Below are 22,007 nucleotides of genomic sequence, written 5' to 3' on the forward strand. Positions count from 1 at the left end.
TTTCAGATGTTGGGCTCACGTTGTCAACTCTGTCTTCCAAATTGAACAGTTTTTCAATGTTATCTGCCACTTGGGCTTGCATTCTTTTTATCTCTTGTTCTTGCGCTGTCAGTCTTTTATCCATACTGTCCAGTTTGTCATCCATGTTGTCTAATTTTTTCATAATGCCGTCAAGTTTGTCCAGTTTATGATTTTATTTCTCTCAACTCATTTCCTCCGGCCATCTAGTCCTGCAGCTGTTTTGCATGTACATGCACACTATGGTATGCAGCGTTCACAGTATCATGAGTATGTCCATTCGCCGACGAGGCTCTTCTCCTTCTTTTTCGTTTAGTGTCAGCACTCATCACCCTAAAATCGACCCAAAACGTTCCACAACACCACCACCACCATTCAACTATACCATCTTCAAATTAAAGAAATTTTCTCCAAAAACGGCCATAAGACATCTCCAAAAGATGATTTTCTCACCCGCACAGAAAACACATGTTATCCGAGCATGGTTGCCAGTTCCAAAATTTTCTGGTTCTTGCGCATGCAGAACATTTGATCCTACTAGTAGTAGTGCAACTGGCAGCATGATTCCCTGTTCTAACAACAGCCATCAGGTCTGTAGGCAGGCAATTTTTGGATCCTGGCTACACCTGCCCAGGCCCCCTCTTGGAATGTTCTCAACAGTGTTCTTAATTAACCGGTTAATTATAAACGGCGGTTAATTAAACCGGTTAATTAACGTTAATTAACCGGTAAGATTGGTTAATTATGGTTGGAAAATATATAAATCCGAGCTTTGAATTCAATATGCCATCATACTGAAGAACATTGTGCAAACATTTAACATGAGCAGATGAAGTGTGCTTGTCCACCTTTAGCTTTAAAACATTCCATTTTAAAATTTTAATATTAAAAAAATATTTTTATATAAACTTATGTCAATTTAACACTCATCCAGATACACAATGACACTGTAAGTCTATGACTCGCATATACATTGTTAATTTTATCAACTTTTTATTTATTGATTGAAGCAATCCTGGGCAAAAATGGTAAAATCTGCTCACTCTGCTGTAGATTTTTGGGTACTTTGTACAACAGGTGGTAGGGAGGGAGGCATGGGCATTCTGCCTGGTTGAAGGTATACCTGGATGTGCCATGGTTTTGAGGTACCTTTTCAGCAATTTTGGTATATGGGTAAGGACAGGGAAAATGTGCAGAAATTTGCACATTTTGGGTCATGTCAATTTGTAAGCACTTCTTTAGAATTGGCCATTGCTCATTAAAATGAGGCTTTCATAAAAATATTGTAAGGAACACTTGATGTTTTGACTTTGTAAAACCTACATTTTGATCAAAAAATGTGCTTGGATAGGTAGTTTTCAACTGATTTACCACCTGCTATAACATTGAATTGCTTATCTGTTGACTTAATGGGGAACAGTGTTTTTCGGGGGGAAACTGTTAGCTTTCGTTGATTCTGATTGGAAGTACATGTATAGAGAAAGTCAGCATCCAAAAGTTTGTGTGGCACATGCCCGTACAATTTTTTTCAAAGTAACCCCCCCCACGGATTTGTACATGTGCTCATAGACTATGATATAGTGTACAACTGTACATGGTCTATGATGTGCTGCATGACACTCTAGGACAAGAGAGCAAGAAGAAGAATACTATTTTAATATTTCCAGTGAACACAAAGTGATATTAAAATGTTAAAACTTAAAAAGCGTCAAATAATTGAAATTCATAATTAACCTATTTTACCACCGGTTAAATATGATGCGGTTAATTAACCGGTTAATTAACCGGTAAGATTGAGGTTAATTAACCGACTAAGAACACTGGTTCTCAACTTCAATATCATGTGAAAGCCTTGCAGGAAAACCAATTTCCAAAATGATTTCCCTGGACCAGAAGGGTCAGAATTTGGGTGGGGCGCGACCGGCGGGTACAACTTTTTACCAATTTTACAATCTGTTCCGGTTCAGGGTGTTTTACCATGGGTTGAGTCTGATTGGGTCTCAATTTATTTGAGCAGGGAATTACTTTTCATTTGGGGAAGACATGCACCTAGAAAATATGGGACTAGAAACAAGAAAAGCCCACCTTCATATGCAATGTGATCAAGCAAAATGAGTCGGATGTCAGGAATATTGATTTTGAGATAGCCAATACTTAGTATTCAACTTCATATTTTATTGTCCGAGCAACACTAAACTGGCCATCCCTCTGGAACGGTAAGTCTAATTTATATGCTGGGGTTTTTCAGCAAAATAAAAAAAGCTCTGGGAATAGCTCATGTAATGAAATTGAAAATCAAATTTGGAATTTGATCGACATCAGACATTAGCTTGATCGCATGACATATGGCTCGCGATCACTGTTACATCATTTGATATTACCCAGGAAGATTAACAACAACAGAGTCAGAAATACATTTAGAATTGTTGAATCCATTCTCCCAAATATTCTGCCGAGAATCTAAACTTATAGACTCTAGTGAAGTAAAAATTTCATTTGCATGAACATATGTGAATGCCCATGTGTGATCAATGTGCGAGTATAGGCCCAAGTAAACAGCCATGGAAGTGAATCCAACTCACTCTGATTGGCCAGTATTTCTGATGTCTTTTGATTGGTTTGACCTGGTTTGATTAGTATTTTTGCCCGCCCAGATTTTGTCCTTTGAAATTCATGTCTGACAACGTTCTGCTGGGTTCATCATGCTGTAATCAATTGGCTATGAATGCTGCAAGAGCGACTCTCATTATTTCATGCACCGATAATTTCTTTTTTATATACTATATCTTTGATGGGGAAAAATTAATTTATTACATTTTTTAACTTCATTGCAGGAATTTACCAACTAAACCAAGACAATGACACACTGTGCAGAGAAAATAAAGCACTGAAAATGGAGAATGAAGAAGCTGAGGATAGCAACCAACAACTGGAAATGGAGAATAGAGCACTCAAAAAGGAGAATGTAGAGCTGCGTGATGAGAACCAAGACAATGACACACTGTGCAGAGAAAATAAAGCACTGAAAATGGAGAATGAAGAAGCTGAGGATAGCAACCAACAACTGGAAATGGAGAATAGAGCACTCAAAAAGGAGAATGTAGAGCTGCGTGATGAGAACCAGCAAGAATGCTATGATGAGGAAAAAGAAGTGAATTATAATTGTTGTAATAACTGTTGCATAAATATATGTTGCAATGACAACCAAGAACCACCACGCTTTTTTTTTTTACCTATTCATTCTTCATGGTTAAAACCTATTTCATTTCTTGTTGCTTACATATGCTTTTTGGTTGTTTTACTTATATTGCTAGTTAAATTTGGTTATAAGTTGTAAATTAACGGCTATTTGTCTATCCGTGTAAAATCTGTTCGGTTAACCATTTAAACGATTCCGACAAGTTTAATAGTAGTCCGGTCCCAGCCGGTTTGTGCTCCTTTGTCACTAAACAAACCTTCTGGCGACAACCTCTAACTACGTCCTTTCTGATTGGCCCAAACCGAACACCAAATTTGTCTGTGTTTCATCAGCTGTCAATAAACAGTGGTTGATTGACAGCATTGTGGTGATATAAATTCACCCATATGCATGTGAGATGGTTTTTCTGGCATGAAAGGCGATATCAGACAAATGACGTCTCCGTGGCTAGTCTAGTCCTATCATTCTGTTATACACTTTACCACTCACATGGCTCTTAGCCAATTGAAAATATTTGTATATTCATTAACCAATCAGTGATTGTTCAGTATCTCGAGGCTGTCGCCAGACCGTGTGTTTAGTGACGAAGAAGAACAAACCGGCTGGGACCGAGACTGGTTTAATATAGAATTTATTATGGTCTGGGTATTTCTTTAAAAAAAAATCAAAATCAAAAGCCTCATGTTATTTGATATCATGAATCAAATCTAACTTTTCTGTGTGCTACCTAACACAAGATCCCAGCTGAAATTGTATACTGTCTGGATTCTTTATTATGCCTAAATAATAAATTTCTAACCACATTGCCATTACTGATACCATGTGAGTGACATCAAGAAATGGAGTGCACAAATGTGATTGGTTGGGGTGGATCACTGCATCACTGGCGGTTGATCTCAAAAATCCCTGGTTGGGTATAAGTCACTGACAGTCAGTGACGTACTGACGTTGGCAGTTGGCACCGCAAAAGAATGGCAATTATGTTGCACTAACAATGCTGTATGCATTTCTAATTTTCTATTCAATGTCTATAACATGTAACAAATCAAAATTTGAGTGTATTAAAAATGTTGTTTACATTTAAACAGTTTTTCTAAACGGATAGTGCATTTACGGTCGGTTTAAAAACGTGAAACGTTTAAGTGTTCGAAATTAAATCCTCTTGTCCTCTTGTCTAAAAATCACTGGGGATAACCATAATGAGCTATGTACTTGTCCCCCTGATCACCGCTGTATTTTACCACCAAAATCATGATTTATAAAAAATAAAACCCAAGTTTTGACTTGTCATGTTTGATTGCAATTTGTATCATTAGGTCAGAGATCTACGGACCACTGCTAGGTTAGCGCACAGTATTATATGCTGTGCTGTCCACTCTGAATATTTTTAATTAATCATTTCACTGACTTAACTAATGGCCAATGGTGCCAGTGCTCGAGTTCCACATGAACAGAATGGCAAATTCTGAAGCTTGCACAGGTTTACCAATTTGTAGCTACTGATTTTCCTTGGAGCAAAAAACAACAAGCAAATTTGATTTTTTGCACTCAAAAATATGACACATTTTGAGGACAATTGAAATGTTTTGAGGACAAGCAGAATTTATGCTTTAGTTGTCCTCGGGACAACCTCCATTTTTTCTTCATTTCTGACACTGAGTGTGTATCATTCCATATCCAGCAAACACAAAACGTTTCATGGAAATATATAAAGGGTGGGCCTATAAAAACGTTTTAAAAACATTCAAAAACATTTCTTTATATAAGGGCCTCCCTCACCAAATTTTGAGAAAATCTGGACGATATACATGTTATTTATTTTACTTGGCCTTGTGTGCAAGTTTTCTTTGTTTTGATTTATAAAATCACCAAAATAGAAGCTCAATTTCAATGTTCCACTGGAATTTTAAAACAAACTAGCTGACAAATTTCCAGCTGGTATGTCCTAAACAAAGACAGATGCATGTCATAATTAGATAAACCAGTATTCAATAGCTGCATCTTTTAGCTTGAATTTAAGACCTCATTCGTTGAAATTGTTCAAGAAATAAAGACACAGTGATCCAAAATGCCAAGAAAAATGCAAATTCAAAAGTTGCAGATTGCTCCATTGGATGCCTATTGATTTGTACACAAAGCGTTCTCGATTGATTAGAAAATAAAAATATAATGAACTTTTGATTTTCTTCCTTCCTTGGGTTTTTGATCACTGTTTCTTTAATTCTATTTCTAAACCGATTTCAACAAGTGAGGTCTTAAATCAGTGCTATACAGGTATTGGCTGCTGGTTTTAATTTTGACATATATTTGTTTTGTTTAGGATACAGATACAGGGTGAACCATATCCTGGGTGAACATACATGCAACTAGTATGTTAAGGTGGTACTACACCCCTTGATAAATTTGTGACTATTTTTGCATTTTTCTCACAAAATAATAACACACTGGTAACAAACGATATGTATATTATAGGGGCAAGGAATTCAGTTACTACACTGGAATTTCAGTGACTCAAGACAAGCGGCATGTTATCTATGATAAGAAAACAGGTACCGCTAGAGGTACCTCATTTCTTAACATATGAAGAGCTTTGTTTCAAAACCCCTTACATCCACTTGACCAATTTTAAGAACACATCAAAATATCATCAAAAAAATCACTGATATAAGGGGGTTTTCAACAAAAGCAGTTTATGGCAGGATGCTCATCCTACCCAAGCATCCCGCCAAAAACTGCTTTTGTTGAAAACCCCCATATATCAGTACTTTTTTTGATGATTTATTGATGTTTTCTCAAAATTGCTCAAGTGGATGTAAGGGGTTTTGAAACAAAGCTCTTCATATATACTGCGCCAAGAAAGTATCCTTACACTTGGAAAAATAATCACAACTTCAAAACTGAACCATATTGGGGTAAATTTGTTTTTTCAATAGATGCACTATCTAATCCGGCACATTTGACACCCCATTGAATCCAATGTGACTTTAAGAAGCAAAGTTACAAGCATTTGATTAGACGAAGGTCCAGTTTTAAAAGTGACACACTGGCCTATTCAAAACTCCACGGACTAGACATCTGGTTTGAGAGTGGTAAATGGCTAATTTGTGTGTACCTTTGATTTAAAACAAAAGGAACAAAAGACAACTGAAACAAAAGAGCTGACAAATAAAATACAAGTTATGAAAAGTACAGAGAAGTAAAAAATGTAATAAATAATGCTTTAAATAAAGCTTCATTGAAGAAACTGTGTAGTCTCTTTGTTGCGCTTGTTGTAATCTTTTTGCGCCTCGTATAGGCCAATTTGTCACTTTTAAAACTGGACCTTCGTCTATTCAATTGCTTGTAACTTCTTGGGGTCACATTGGATTCAATGTGGTGTCATAATGTGCAGGATTAGATAGTGCACCTATTACAAAAACAAATTTACCCCAATAAAGTTCAGTTTTGTAATTGTGATTATTTTTCCAAGTGTAAGGATACTTTCTTGGCGCAGTATATAATGAACCACTTGTCTTAGAATCACTGAAATTTCAGTGATTTTAATGCATTCCTTGCCCCTACATAATATACACAACTTTTGTTACCAGTGTGTAGTTATATTTTGAGAAAAATGAAAAATTTATCAGGTGTAGTACCACCTTAATTCTTTTGCTGTCTGTATAATGCTGCATCTGTACTCACTTGCTCTTTCTTCTTCCTCTGTTGCTCCTTCTTTAGTTGCTTTTGTTTCTTCCTCTCTTCCATCCTTTTCTCCTTTTCCTTTTTGTCATTTTCCTTTGAAAGCACAGAGAGGTCCTCTAACTTCACAGATGCAAGCTATAGAGAATGTGAGATAAACAGTTCTATTGTAATACAAGGCGGTTCTCGAACCACGAGTCTCGCCTGCTTTTGCGACCGCCTGCTTTTTCAATTGCTTTTGGTAGCGGTAAATGAATTTGGCGGTTATCGGCTGGGCACGATTATCTGGCTGATGGTGACTGTACCCACCAAGTGTCAGGCCCATGCAACAGTTTTTACTAATTTGACCTCAGATGACCCCTGGTGACCCTGAAATGACCTTCCAAAAATTTGGCTCTAAATGTTGACTGGACCCACCAAGTTTCATGCCTATCTGACAGTTTTTACTAAGTTAACCGCAGATGACCCCTGGTGACCCTGAAATGACCTTCCAAAAATTTGGCTTCAAATGTTGACTGTACCCACCAAGTTTCATGCCCATACGACAGTTTTTACTAATTTGACCTCAGATGACCCCTGGTGACCCCGAAATGAACTTCCAAAAATTTGGCTTCAAATGTTGACTGCACCCACCAAGTTTCATGCACATCCGACAGTTTTACTAATTTGACCTCAGATGACCTCAAATGACCTTCCAAAATTTGGCTTTAAATGTTGACGGTACCCACCAAGTTTCATGCCCATACAACTGTTTGTACTAATTCGACCTCAAATGACCCCTGGTGACCTCGAAATGACCTTCCAAAAATTTGGCTTTAAATGTTGACTGGACCCACCAAGTTTCATGCCCATCCGACAGTTTGTACTAATTTGACCTCAGATGACCCCTGGTGACCTCGAAATGACCTTCCAAAAATTTGGCTTCAAATGTTGACTGTACCCACCAAGTTTCATGCCCATCCGACACTTTTTACTAATTTGACCTCAGATGACCCCTGGTGACCTCGAAATGACCTTCCAAAAATTTGGCTTTAAATGTTGACTGTACCCACCAAGTTTCATGCCCATCCGACAGTTTTTACTAATTTGACCTCAGATGACCTCTGGTGACCTTGAAATGACCTTCCAAAAATTTGGCTTTAAATGTTGACTGTACCCACCAAGTTTCATGGCCATATGACAGTTTTACTAATTTGACCTCAGATGACCTCTGGTGACCTTGAAATGACCTTCCAAAAATTTGGCTTTAAATGTTGACTGGACTCACCAAGTTTCATGGCCATACGACAGTTTTTACTAATTTGACCTCAGATGACCCCTAGATGACCTCAGTGACCTTGACCCACTAACCAATACGAACCGGTTCTGTCTCGGGTCAAGATGCACCCACCCACCAAGTTTGAGGCGTGCGACTCATAGTCTCCGAGAAAATAGGCGGAAAGCAAACTTTAACCAAAACTTAAACCAAATTTGTCACATACACACATACCCCCCCCCCACATACACACATACATACATACTGAAAAGTGATTATATAGTCTCCTGCCTTATCAGGCGAGACAAAAATTGCATGAGCTCTGTAATCATTGTACCCTTATGTGACAAAAATAAACCTGTTCTACAGGCTTGATTGACCCAGATTTTGTTGTATGAATGTATGTAATTCAGCCTTATTTATTTGCCAAAAATGATTAATTTCAACTGGAAAAACATGATCAAAGCGAGCCCCCCCCCCATGAAATGTTCATCCCCCCCCCCGTAGGACAGGTTTTTTCGTTACCTACACACTTACAATTATTTTGTATGGCTGTAAAACTGTATTAATTTTTAAAGTTCTAACTTTTTTTCCAAAAAAAGGAGCGGTGAGGTGTATTTCATTCACAACATTCACAACACATTGTAAGACCTCTCTGTTTATATACTATACTAGATTTCGCGGTTCTCCGGTTGGGTGGTTCTTGTGACTATCTCTAATTACCCACCACCCGTTACCCATATAGGCCTACTTGCCCTGACCTTTTAAACTACTAATAGGCCTCTGCACGTGTACCGTTTTGGAATCCGATGAGATGCACCTGCACGATTAACCACACTGTAATGCTCTCCGATGCTACTTTTCGCCCGTCGGTATACTCCGTGCACTACGCGATAAGCGCCAAGACGCCGATACGCACTCACGAGCCACGCGCACGACGATAAGCGCGGACAGAGGGACGACGGACACACCATGATTAGTATTATGATACCCCTAAATTGTAAAATAAACATGAAATTAATATAGAATTTTATTGCAGATTCATATGTTAGTAGTAAAATGAGAATATTTTAGAATTAAGACTTTTTTTTTTCACTTATTTCGCTTCACATGAGCGCTATTGAAGAACTTCCTAGTTGTCAGCTGATGTTGTTAGCCCTGATGTTTTCTTGGATGTCAAATTTCCAGAGGTTGGTCTCTAGCCATTTTCAAAAAACACCCAAGCTAACCACATCGGCTGACGACAAGGAAGTTCCCCGAAAGCGCTCTCGGTAAGCGAAATAAACAAGTAGTGTAGAAGTCTAATTTATCTCATGATATAAATAGTTTGAAAATATTTTGCTAACGCCTGAGACTGGTACTAGTCTCAGGCTGATGCAGCATTCTCATATCAAGAGTTTAAGGCAAGAACCTGCTAAGAAGCCCTCATCTGCAATAGCTGCCAGGTGTCATATTTTTAGATGTGTACACTTTAGAATGCAGAAATTGTCAAATATCTATAGGGCAGCTATTGCAGATTGGGCTTTCTGGCACTAATTCCTCAATATACAACCTGTAAATAAATGATTGATAGTCATCAGTTTAAACTAACATTACAATGTAGATTTGCTTCAAATGACCTGATCTGTATCTAAAATATGTTTTAACTCCAGGGGTGCATTTCTCTAAGACCCCGTTTACACAGAGCCTGAAGTCCACTTTAGTCAAATTTGAATATGACTTCATTTGTGTGTAAATAGGGGGAGTTTCAGCACACATGCGCAGAAAATCCGACGAAGGGTTGTTTCAGCGCACGTGCGCAAATAATCCAACAGTGGGTTACTTGTGTTCACCGTACACAGTTATTCCACTATCGGAAGTTCTGCGTAGGGGTCACAGAAGATTCACTTGTGGATAGTTACATAACATATAAAATGCTTATATTTTTCTTTTTTTCAAACAATCTATAGTGGTTTGTCATGTTACTTATTAGCTATGTATCAACTTAATGGAGATAAAAATATTGGAGTTATGCAATTCTGCCAAATTCAGTATGTACTTTGAAACAAATGTGATTGATCATGGTGTATAATCGCTATTGGACCAAAACAATTTGGACAAGCAGTTTCTGGATCTTGACTAACAAATTAATTTTGGACGGGCAGTTTCTGGATCCTGGCTAACACCCTGCATGTACCAGATAAAGCTTTCGCAATAGTGAACTTCTTACCATTTTAAAATATAAGAATGTTTTGTATATATTTTGAATTTTTTTTTACTAAAACATCGATTTCTCAGAGTTCACTTTTGACAACATTGCACAATTTTTGTGCCAAGGTAACTTGAAAAATATGCAAGCAAAAGGTCAACTTTTTGCACTATCATTTAAAGCACATCAAAAAGTTGTTTCATCCCGAAGCATTTTTTGGCCAAAAGGTGTACTTTGTTTTTACTAAATTTTATAAATGTTTATGAAAAACTGCCCTATATCAGAAAAACTACCATTTTCTTAAAAAGTGTTTCAAATGTTTTTAATGTGTAATGTGAGTTACCAGTACTTGTCTAGTCACACACAATCACTAGGGTTTTTAGGGGAGGTACCAGTGGCGTAACTAGGGTTGGTAGCGCCCAGGGCAAGACACAAAATTGGCGCCCCTACCCCCCCCAATAATATTTTAGAAGTGGGTCGTCGGCGTAGCTAGGGGTTGTGGTGCCCAGGGCCAAGGATACGTAATGCGCGAAATTATGGACAAATAAGGCCTATCACTAATTAATTTTCGTTACTAGAAGTTGAATATCGGTCTTAAAATGTTCTTTCAATTGATTTTGTGTTCGCGCGCGAAAATTTTTTGACTTTCATCGCTTGGAGGGGCGCAGAATCTATGCTGAATTGGTCAATTTGGCGCCCCCTAATGGTAGCGCCCGGGGCACGTTGCCCCCCTCTGCCCCCGCTAGTTACGCCACTGGGAGGTACAGCTTATATCCCAAATCTCCCCTCCAAAGGTTCATATATTGTAATTTGTATATATGCTGCTTACTACATTACCTATATCACATATGTTATTATTCTTGTGCATTTTTTTAAACCAAGCAATGACTGCTAGTGTGTACATTGTACCCGGAACATATTGGGTTGTTTATTTCCCAAAATAATCTTTATTTACTCAAGTACCAAAGGGTCAACAAGGCCATGCTTAAAAGGTCGGTGGTCCCATTTTTTTCATATTGTCTTTTCTACCATAAATTAAGCAAATTTTAAGCTGAATTTCTCCAGCAGTTTGGATATTAGCATTAAAAACATGATTTAAACAGGCCATAGAATAGCACAGTGGAATATTGGGTTATATAACAATGGGAAATTGAAGCTATCACAATATGTAACCCTATTTTTTCAGATTTTAGTCAGAAAGGGCAATTCATAACATTTGTAAGGCCTATCTTGCGATTAAAAAACAAGTTCTCCTATTCTAGCCTCTTTGGCAGGTTTTTAATTTTTTTCAGGATTTTAGTGTTGCATGAATTGAATATATAATTCTACAAATTTACACCAATATGTGATCCGCTGAGTAGGACCTGTTTTTTTCTACTCTGACTTGGATCGCTAAAGAAAGATTTTAAACCGTGAAAGTCCATTAACCCTACCACCCTGGAAAAAGTCGGGCAGGCTGGTCAATTGACTTTCTCGATTTATCTTTCTTGCGCCATTTTAGAGATAAACTAGTTAGTGAGCAGAGTCTGAGCAGATAGTCTAATATGGTAACTAGGAAAAAACAGGTCCTACTTGTCATACTATAATGTTGCATATATATAGCATGTTTAAAGTTTTACATGAAACAAAAGTGATTTTTGCATTTATCTATTTTCATAATGTACTGTGATCGATTTGTTGATTCTCATCTAATTTGAACTCTGCCAACAGAGAAAACAAAATAGTGCGATTTCAAAATAAAGCTAACAATACAATACACTTTGTACCTTTGCATCATTTAAAGTTCTGATATCATATCTGTTGACCAACTTATAGTTTGTTTGCAATTACGTAAACATCCCGCTTCAGAGACATTTGAACTTTTGATACTTGCTAACATATATTTGAAATATTTGAGAATATTTTGAATATTTAAATTCACAAATTTCAGCTTCTTGCAGAATATGGCAAATGCTCACAAATAAATGGTATAGGGCAAGTCTTAGACGATATTGTTTGGTTTCAACATATTGCCATTTAAAAAACAAAAAAGTATGACAAAGGTGATTAATCAGTTTAAAAAACTATTGGTAGCACACAACAAGTTTCCTTCCATAGTTCATTTTAGTTCTCACTTCACCCAGACAGTATAGTTCTTGCAGACTCAGATTTTACAGCGAGGGATGACTCCAAACCCCAACGGCCGCCGGTCGATCACCAGCGTTCTGGCAGAACAAGTAGTGTAACCATGCTCAGAGACCAGGCCTTATCCAGTAGTACCATATGCAAGGGGGGAACACCACTTTTGTACTTCAGTCAGGAGAAAGTGCACCCAGTCAGGAGAAAGTGCACCCAGTCGGGAGAAAGTGCACCCAGTCGGGAGAAAGTGCACCCAGTCGCGGAAATTTACACAGCCCACACTTTTGTCAACTGGTGAGTTGGTGGAAATAGAACGCTTTGTGTACGCCACTGGCCCAATGATCCACTCTGCCAGGGTAGTGTAATTCAACAGAACAGCCTGAACAGGTGGTTGGTTTTAAAGCCATCCCTAAAGTTTGTTCAGTTTATATAAGGCGGAAATTATTCGGCTTTTGTTACTGTGCGTGTCAATAAAGTCCCAACTCATGCTCGCGTAAATTCACATAAGTTGCGATAGTCACTCATTACGCAATGCACACCTAGCGTAAGCACTGCGCCCAAAAGCGTGCACGCCATTCTATTTTTATTTTTCTATTTTTTCCGCCTTATATAATAAGCCAAACAAACTTTAATCATTTATATGTGTACATCCATATCAAAATATTTCACGATGCACCTCAAATCATCCCAATTCACATGGTTTAGGACAGAGAATATTCCTACATGTAAACCATGTGACTTGAGAATGATTTGAAGTGACCTCCATATGAGATGAGTCTGGTAACATAGCTATTATGTAAAATGAGATGCATGTAGCAGCCGACAAGTGCAACGTTTTGATATGGATGTAGAGTATAAAACTTGAACTTGAACTATAATCTCGTACCGATTGCTTACGATGAAAGGCATTCGTTTTAGCCTTTTTCAATCGCCTCGCTTCTTGTCTCTTTTCTTGGCGACTCTTCCCTTTACCCATGGCCATCAGTTGACCCCATCGTTGGTCACGACCCCATCGTGGGTCACCACTGTGCTGCTTCGTCTTCCCTGCTTTCTTCTTGACGTTCCACTGTCCACTCGTGGTGTCATGGTCATCATCTCCGGTCAGTTGGGTTAGCAGCTGCTTGACCGCATGTTTGCTGGCCCGTTTACGACTGGGTTTGGTTGGGGGTACCATGTTGAGTGTTTAATATTCTGTGAACAATGACCAAATCATCCAAATCTGTTAAACATTTACATTATATTTTCCAACACCACAGAAATCTGGCTGGTTGGCTAGGACTTACCACCCCTGTATCCTGTGGGTCAATCATCAGTGTGCCAATGGGCTATATGGAAGACATGACCTTAAGGGGGTACTACACCCCTGCCCAATTTTGTGCCTATTTTTGCATTTTTCTTAAAAATTATAGAGCATTGGTGACAAGTAAGATATGTATATTATAGGCGCAAGGACTACAACTACTGCACTGGAAATTTTATTTCGACACATACAACCATTGTGGAGTTACAGTCAAAAATGAGGAAAACCAATATTTGATCAATAAATCAATAACTACTTGCCTTGAGTTGCTGAATTTTCAGTGCAGTAGTTGTAGTCCTTGCCCTATAATATACATATCTTACATGTTACCAATGCGCTATAATTTTTGAGAAAAATGCAAAAATAGGCACAAAATTGGCCAGGGGTGTAGTACCCCCTTAAGCTCTCACACAAGGACTGACAAGGTAAATACCAAATAAGAGTCACCCATTTAGGTGTGCCCACTTTGAAATTCTCACTCCTTGTGAGGAATATTAAGGACATGTCTTCCACAGGGGGTATATGGATTTCAACTGGAATAGCCCATTTCAGGACACCTGCAGTGATCCCTGGCCATAAATTCAAAATCAAAGGCAAAGTGTGATGATGATTTTATATTCAAAACCTCCGTCTATGACACCATTTGTGTCCCAATCAAATTGCTCGTTAGATGACATATAGGTGTGGAGGTTGTTGATTTCAAGCGTGTTTCAAGCGCGATTACTCTGTACAATGACTTCTGCGTGCTTGCATCCAAGCCCGTAGCCAGGATTTTTTGTGGGGGGTGCTGATTTTTTTAGGGGGCCAATTCTGTGAAAAGTGGACTTAATTAATGCAACCTTTGGGTTTGATTTTTTTTCATAAGAATTGAATGTTTGTGCATGTACTGAGCATGTTCTTTTTGCACAATAGAAAGTGTGACAATTTAATTTAAGAAATTGATTGAGGTATTTGTATAAATAATGCCAAGTAAGACATGGTTCACAGTGGACAATGATAAAAGTACATTGCTTCCTAAATAGTTATATTCGTCTCAGAGTGCGATTGCACTCCTATGCACTCCTTAAAGGAGTATTTTGTGATCCTACAATCCAGGAAAAAAAGGTTGGCACAGTTTGCCTGTCTTTTGGTATATCTCTGCCCCCGCTCCCCCAATTCAATGTTGGACCAAGTCATGTTGTCAACAGGTCCGTGAGACCCTCCAACATTGAATGATGGGGAGTGGGGAAGGGTGGGATATAGGGGGGAGTCTGTACTTCACATATATTGCATGCATGTTTCACTCGCCTCCCCAATTTTAATAGGGCACGCATTTCCATTGTTTAGTGCAGGTGTGCCAACTATTAATTTCCTGGGTTGTTCGAATCAATTCCAAAAATATGCATCTAATTTCATATTTTGGCTTGTAAAATAAAAACCGTTAAAGGTATGGCCACCAAATTTTCAGGAAATAATCCTCACATGCATATCAATATATGAAATTAATATTAACAAAAAATATTGTGAAATAAGGTATAAGTCAAAAGAATGTTATATAATTGCCGATTATTTTCTAAGTTTAAAGCTATGATAACTCGTCCAAAATATGCATCTAACTTCATATTTTGGTTTATAAACTAAAAACCATAAAAGGTATGACCACCAAATTTTCAGGGAGTAATCCTCACATTCATATCAATATGTAAAGTTCATATTGATAAAAAATATTGTGAAATAAGGGATAAGTAATAAATAAATCCTTTTTCAATATTCAATGTTTAAATTGTATAGGCCTACGCAACCAACAAAACTGTATATCTGCTGTAATTTGAAAATATGACTTTCTCCTAAGTGCTATAAAAGCATCATTTTTTACCATTTATATGCACATCATGTCTCATGCAACCTGAATGAACGAAACTTGTTTCCGGTTTGGATTGTAACACCTTAAAATTCACATTTTTTCGTAAAAAGCGGTTCAAATATTTTTTCTGAATTGAAAAATCTCTCATGGTATATAATGGCCATATTAGGCATTGTGATTGGCAATTTCAAACTTTTTTCAGTTCAATCATCATGGCCATGGACACGTGATGCTCTGTTTTGAAAGCCATCCGAGTTTCCATTTTGACAAACAATTCGGTGCGGCAATTATGGTGATATTTGTACAGTGCCGTAAAATAAAGGTAGAAATACAGAAAAAAAGAAGGACGGACATTGGCAAAAATTAATATAATGATGAATATAATATGATGAAGGATATTGTAAAATAATAACAAAAAAGAAAAGAAAAAGAAATCTAAATATATTCAGGGGCTCGAACCCGTGTTCCAATGGGCCTGTGGCAGATGCCGTATCCATTGAACCACAGAGCTGTGTTACTTCAACATGCTTAAACTATAATATAATGCTATTCAAGATGCATGTATATAAATATACGCTCTACAAACGGTATACAGTCAAACAAATCACACTTTTACAGCATTTGTTTCATTAACTGAATATTTATCATATAGCAGGTGTTGGCTGACATTGTGCTCCACATTTATTTCAGTTTTGGGCGAGGTAAAATGACTTTGGGACAAAAAGAACGATATACACGTTTGTATAAATAAAAAAGAAAGTAATATTATATTAAAATTCTTTACTCTTTAAAGACGTGTATACCGTCCGATTTTGTCCCGTAGTCATTTATCCCGGACAAAAACTGAACTATTTGCACAAAATGATGCCTAAAATAGGAAATAGACCAAAATATAAAAAAATGAGAAAACAGTATCTTAAGTCGATCATGCTTTTTATGATGAGCATAATTGCTTACCTATAGATGCTGTATTTATTGAGTTATCGTGTACCTAAAACGTCATTTTACCGAGAAAATGAACATTGAAATAAAGGCCGTTGAAGTTTAAAGAGGTCACATTTTGCACTTTGATCGAAGCTCACAGGAGAATGCGGCAGTTCTCGTTTTTCTACCTTACATTACGTGAACATCAGGTAAATCCACAGCCCCTTGAGAAGTTTGGGCGAAATCTATTCATATCTTGGTGTTTAAATCGGGGGAAAGAACTTGAACAAATTCACATTTTATCAGCTAAAACGGAGCCATTTGACCGCAAGGTTTTTATGAAATCAGTGCTTCCGTGGTGCTTCCATAAGATGCGCCAGCGCGATGCAGATAAGCGTTATGCGTGTCGTAGCGTATCTGTGCGTTAACAAATTGCGGCGTCTACAAAAGCGCGATGCGTTGTTCTTGTAGCGTATACCCGATGGTACAACAAAGATTTTCTTTCCTTTTAAATTGCGGAAGCAGGTGAAATAGTGAAATAAAATCCATAAAATAGAGAAGTTAGAGTTAACAAATCTGTATTTTCTTTCCTTGTATTTATAAAAAACATAACAAAGTAAATACATTTCAAAAAAGCTCAATTTCGCGAAAGAAACAATGTCTAGAGTACACAGCCGCGTTAAGGGTCCGTTTTAGTTTCTTACACCGAATTACGCCATATTTTAGATTTTCAGAGCCTTACACCAATAAGGGGTGAAATTTTTCTATACTGATTACGCCATTTAGGGTCCATTTTTGAGGTGCTGGGTCGAGCATGCATACAACTTTGGTAAACGAGTGATCCCCCGGGCTCATATCGGCGTGATTTTAAGCTTATTTTTATCTATCGACTTTTTTGCTATCGACAGGCTTTGCTGTAAGCCTGCGGGCTACAATGCATTGTGTTAATAAACCATAAATGAATGAATGAATGAATTTCAGCATTTTTTAGATCTCATTTTAATATGAGTGTCAACACTTACTCGAGAACTCTAGCTTCGAATTTGCACACGATAGTTATAACTTATAAGCATTCGATGCTAGAGTGCTTTGCTATCGTTTTTCTGTCGGACAGCGGTGCAAGTTTTTTCACCGAAAGTTATTGATTCTGTTTAATGTTGAAATTTGGATGAAAGTTATTTCGATGAGTCAACTGTATCTTTTGAGCAAAATTTGCCTATAATTTTGGACAGTCTAAAATTTTGCTGAAGGGGAATTTAAGCGACTTTTTTGATGCAATCCCCTGTCTTGATCTGCTGTGTTTACTTCTGAACTTCCATTGCTTTACACGGTGTCATGCTTCAGCGAACCCGACTTCATTTTAATTGCAATGGTCTCTAGCCTAGCCCGAGAATGTGAAGCTATTGGTGAACAAATTCTTGGCTAGACTTCTCGAGCAAGTCAACACGACACACGTGTAACATGTTGATTGTTTCATTTTTTTTTCCTGTTGAAGTGTTGAATAATAGTCATTAGAAATCGTGTGTCGATAACACCTCTATGATGGACATTGTCTATCCAGGTCGACGACGAGGACGTCAGGTTGACGTTGTTGTTGTCGCATAATGAATTATTGAATAGATTATGTACTATTACGCTGACTTTCGTATTCGGCGAGGAGGACGATTTCGACCTCCTGGTTTGTTTACAAACAGAGAGGTAGACAAAAAACCGTTCCGCGTGTCCAAACACTCAAATATCAGAAGGATGTAGACTCGCTTGCCAGTCCTATATACGCCGTACCTATGTATATTGAGGACTGGCTTACGCCATTTTGGATGTCAATGGGAAATACACACTTAACGATTTAGCCGGTTAGAAACTTGAAAAAAATCTTTAAAATTTCATCAATGTATATAAAAGTGGTACCAACCGTATTGTGCTTGCTAATTTAAGACTCGGTTGAAACAAAATTAAGGATCGAAAGCATTTTAGTGTCCAAAAGGCAAAATTATCGTCAAAGTTCTGCGAAACCGGCACCCTTGCGAAGGGTTCAGAATTGAATCGAAGCGAAAATATCCGATCTTTGCGATCAAAAACACAAAATTACAACTTTAAACATACTATTGGCAAAAGACATTATTACCAAACAATATAGAAAAGAAAATTTGACATCATTTTCTCAAAATATTGAAAAATTTGCTCACTAGACATCGAAAAAGTACGCAATCCAATTCCCGTTCAAACGCGTGGGAAACTGAAAGTGCATAATCGTGACTAGTAGAAGGATGGTCCACAATAGCGTGATTCACGTAACCTGAATAGGGATTAAAAAGCTGTCACGTAGAACCATGTGCTTCTATTGTCCAATTTGCCATCAAGATTTCATATGGAAACAGTTCAGACCCAGTACAAGATCATGTCAGAAATTAATATTTTGTTCTGGGTCTGATTATTCGGACATTGTCGGACTAATGTTTTTGTATTGTTCATGTGTTCTAACTTCTAAGAAAAACGGGTTATCTACCTGTGGTGCTCTAGCTGAAATACAGCAAGAATGTAGGATAGTAAATGTAAACCTGTATTTTAGGTATCTCGAGCTATTAAACGTACATGCCATGACATATGGAAACATGGAAAGGGTGCCAAATTTTGACCCCAACAACGCCGAGGCATAAAAAATCGTTGAAATGGCAACAATTTGAGAACATATCATATATTAAACTGCTTCCAACGAAAAGGTTACTTTCTTAACAATACTGTGAATTCCAAATTTTGACAAAATCCCATTTCCTTAACTTACAAAATCTAAATTAATCCGATTTCTATCCACGCGTGGAGCTTCCAATGTAATTCGCCATTTTGAACACTGCCCTCTATAGGGGAATTCCCGTAACTTGCAGTCAGTGACATGGCTGACATAAAAGCCTTTATCATTGATTGATTGGATGCGCATCATAATGGTTTCATGGTTTGCACCGAAGTTGATCCAAAATTTGTTCTAACATTTTGGTATAAAAAAATCTATGACCCTTAGTATAGTCATGACCCATTACTTTTATATATATTTCTTTGTAAATGTTTGTCACTAAAGTTTAGACAAAAAAAATTTTGAGGGTTTTTTGTCTTGCCATTTGTTTCTATTTCGTTTGCTTATGTTTTTCGTTTGCTTTATGTTTTTCTCTGTTTGCTCATTTTATTTCTTGCTATCGGCTTACTTTCTCTTTGTTAAATAATGTTGAAAGACAAATCATAGTGATGAAACCGATGAGCGCAGTTTGGCTTAATTATAAGTCTTGAAGTCTAGGCCTGTTGCGGAATCTAAAGGATAGGCCTATTGCACTCGAAGTTTAATAGTTTAGTGTTGTTTATTTTGAAATTGGTTTGATTAAGTTATAGGCCTACTAAGAGTGACTTTGCTTTGTTTGGTATCTGTATACCTACTTTGCTACTTTGCTTTGCTTTTTTTTTTTTTTGCCTGCTCATTTTTACTTATTTTGCTTTGCTCTGTTATGTTCTGTTTTGCGTTGTATTTGTATTTTTGTTTTAGACAAAAAATGCTTCTAATACACGGAAGCCAATAAGCCAATTAACAGAGTTCTTAACCTTCAGAATTCTTCAGATATCGTACAAACCCCATTCCTCACAAGACAGTTACTCCACTCAAGTCCCAGTGTCAACCCTCCAATCCAATTATATGATCACCTAGGCAATTATTATTACATCAAGCAGAGGTTGAATTCAGGTTAAAGACGTAGATTATTATGGAAATTTATAGATTATTAAATTGTAATTGGAGCGAAAACACGACGTTAGGGCATCTGTGCTTGTCTCGTGCGTGGAATTAAGGTGCTGTATCAAAATTAGTATTTCACGATTGCCAAATTTTGACAGGGAACTGAACCAAAAATGTATATAGCCTATCGAAGTTGTAAAGAATTAAAATGTTCAAAATTTGGTAAATGTTGATGCTGTCAAAACTTTTTAATTCTTGCAGGATCTATAATTCAGACTAGTTATAATAAATACTGCAGCATTTATCGAAATCTATCGAGGATTTATGTGATTTATGTGGCATAGCGTCATAGGGGCACTGGGGGCACGTGTCCCCACCCCCCATCGATTGGAAAATTGGGAAAAGCTCATAGGAAAATTGCCGAAAAGCTATCTACCGCTGATGGCATTTATTACTATCTACAGCTGCTATAGCTCAGTTTATTGCTGACTGATATCATGTATTGCCATCTACTGATAGCATTTATTGCTATCTACTGCTTATAGGCCTAATATTTATTGTACTGCTGATAGCATTTTGCTATCTGCGATGAAAGCATAAGTGCTATCTACTATTGATAGCATTTATTGTTATCTACTGCTGATAGCTCTTATTGCTATCTACTGCTGATAGCATTTATTGCTATCTACTGCTGATAGCATTTATTGCTATCTACTGCTGATAGCATTTATTGCTATCTATTGCTAATAACATTTATTGCCATCTACTGCTGATATAGCAATTATTGCTCTCATACTACTGATAGCATTTATTGCTATCTACTGCTGATAACATTTATTGCTATCTACTGCTGATAGTATTTATTGCCATCTACTTCTGTAGTACTGATAGTATTTATTGCTATCTACTGCTGATAGCACTTTTTGCTATATTCGGCTGATAGCATTTATTGCTATCTACTGCTGATAGAATTTATTGCTATCTACTGCTGATAGCATTTATTGCTATCTACTGCTGATAGCATTTATTGCTATCTACTGCTGATAGCATTTATTGCTATCTACTTGCTCTCTACTGCTGATAGCATTTATTGCTATCTACTGCTGATAGCATTTATTGCTATCTACTGCTTTGTTATTTCTATCTACTGCTGATAACATGCATAGCTATCTACTGTTGATAGCATTAATTGCTATCTACTGTTGATATCATTTATTGCTATCTACTGCTGATATCACTTATTGCTATCTACTACTGATAGCATTTATTGCTATATACTGCTGATAGTATTTATTGTTATCTACTGCTGATAGCATTTATTGTTATCTACTGCTGATAGCATTTATTGCTATCTACTGCTGATAGCATTTATTACTATCTACTGCTGATAGCATTTATTGCTATCTATTGCTAATAGCATTTATTGCCATCTACTGCTGATAGCAATTATTGCTCTCATACTACTGATAGCATGTATTGCTATCTACTGCTGATAGCATTTGTTGCTATCTACTGCGGATAGCATTTGTTGCTATCTACTGCTGATAGCATTTATTGCTATCTACTGCTGATAGCATTTATTGCTATCTACTGCTGATAGCATTTATTGCTATCTACTGCTGATAGCATTTATTGCTATCTACTGCTGATAGCATTTATTGCTATCTACTGCTGATAGCATTTATTGCTATCTACTGCTGATAGCATTTGTTGCTATCTACTGCTGATAGCATTTATTGCTATCTACTGCTGATATCATTTATTGCTAT

General features: G+C 37.2%; 1 protein-coding gene across 2 annotated transcripts in view; it reads right to left on the reverse strand.

Moving 5' to 3' along the window:
* The window catches only part of LOC140162506 (nucleolar MIF4G domain-containing protein 1-like), an 85,271-nt gene extending 65,901 nt beyond the window's left edge, over positions 1-19,370 (reverse strand). The window contains exons 1-3 of one of the 2 annotated variants that reach the window (XM_072185749.1): positions 19,306-19,370; positions 13,343-13,647; positions 6,899-7,033 (exon numbers count right to left, since the gene is read on the reverse strand). In XM_072185749.1, the coding sequence (XP_072041850.1) occupies positions 6,899-7,033; positions 13,343-13,630 (423 nt within the window). In that variant the 5' untranslated portion in view covers positions 13,631-13,647; positions 19,306-19,370. Of the gene's footprint in view, positions 1-6,898; positions 7,034-13,342; positions 13,676-19,305 lie in introns of both variants that reach the window. The other variant, XM_072185750.1, reaches the window with a different exon arrangement.
* Positions 19,371-22,007: the final 2,637 nt, after the last annotated feature.

Source organism: Amphiura filiformis, chromosome 10 (genome assembly GCF_039555335.1).
Source record: "Amphiura filiformis chromosome 10, Afil_fr2py, whole genome shotgun sequence".
NCBI lineage: Eukaryota > Metazoa > Echinodermata > Ophiuroidea > Amphilepidida > Amphiuridae > Amphiura > Amphiura filiformis.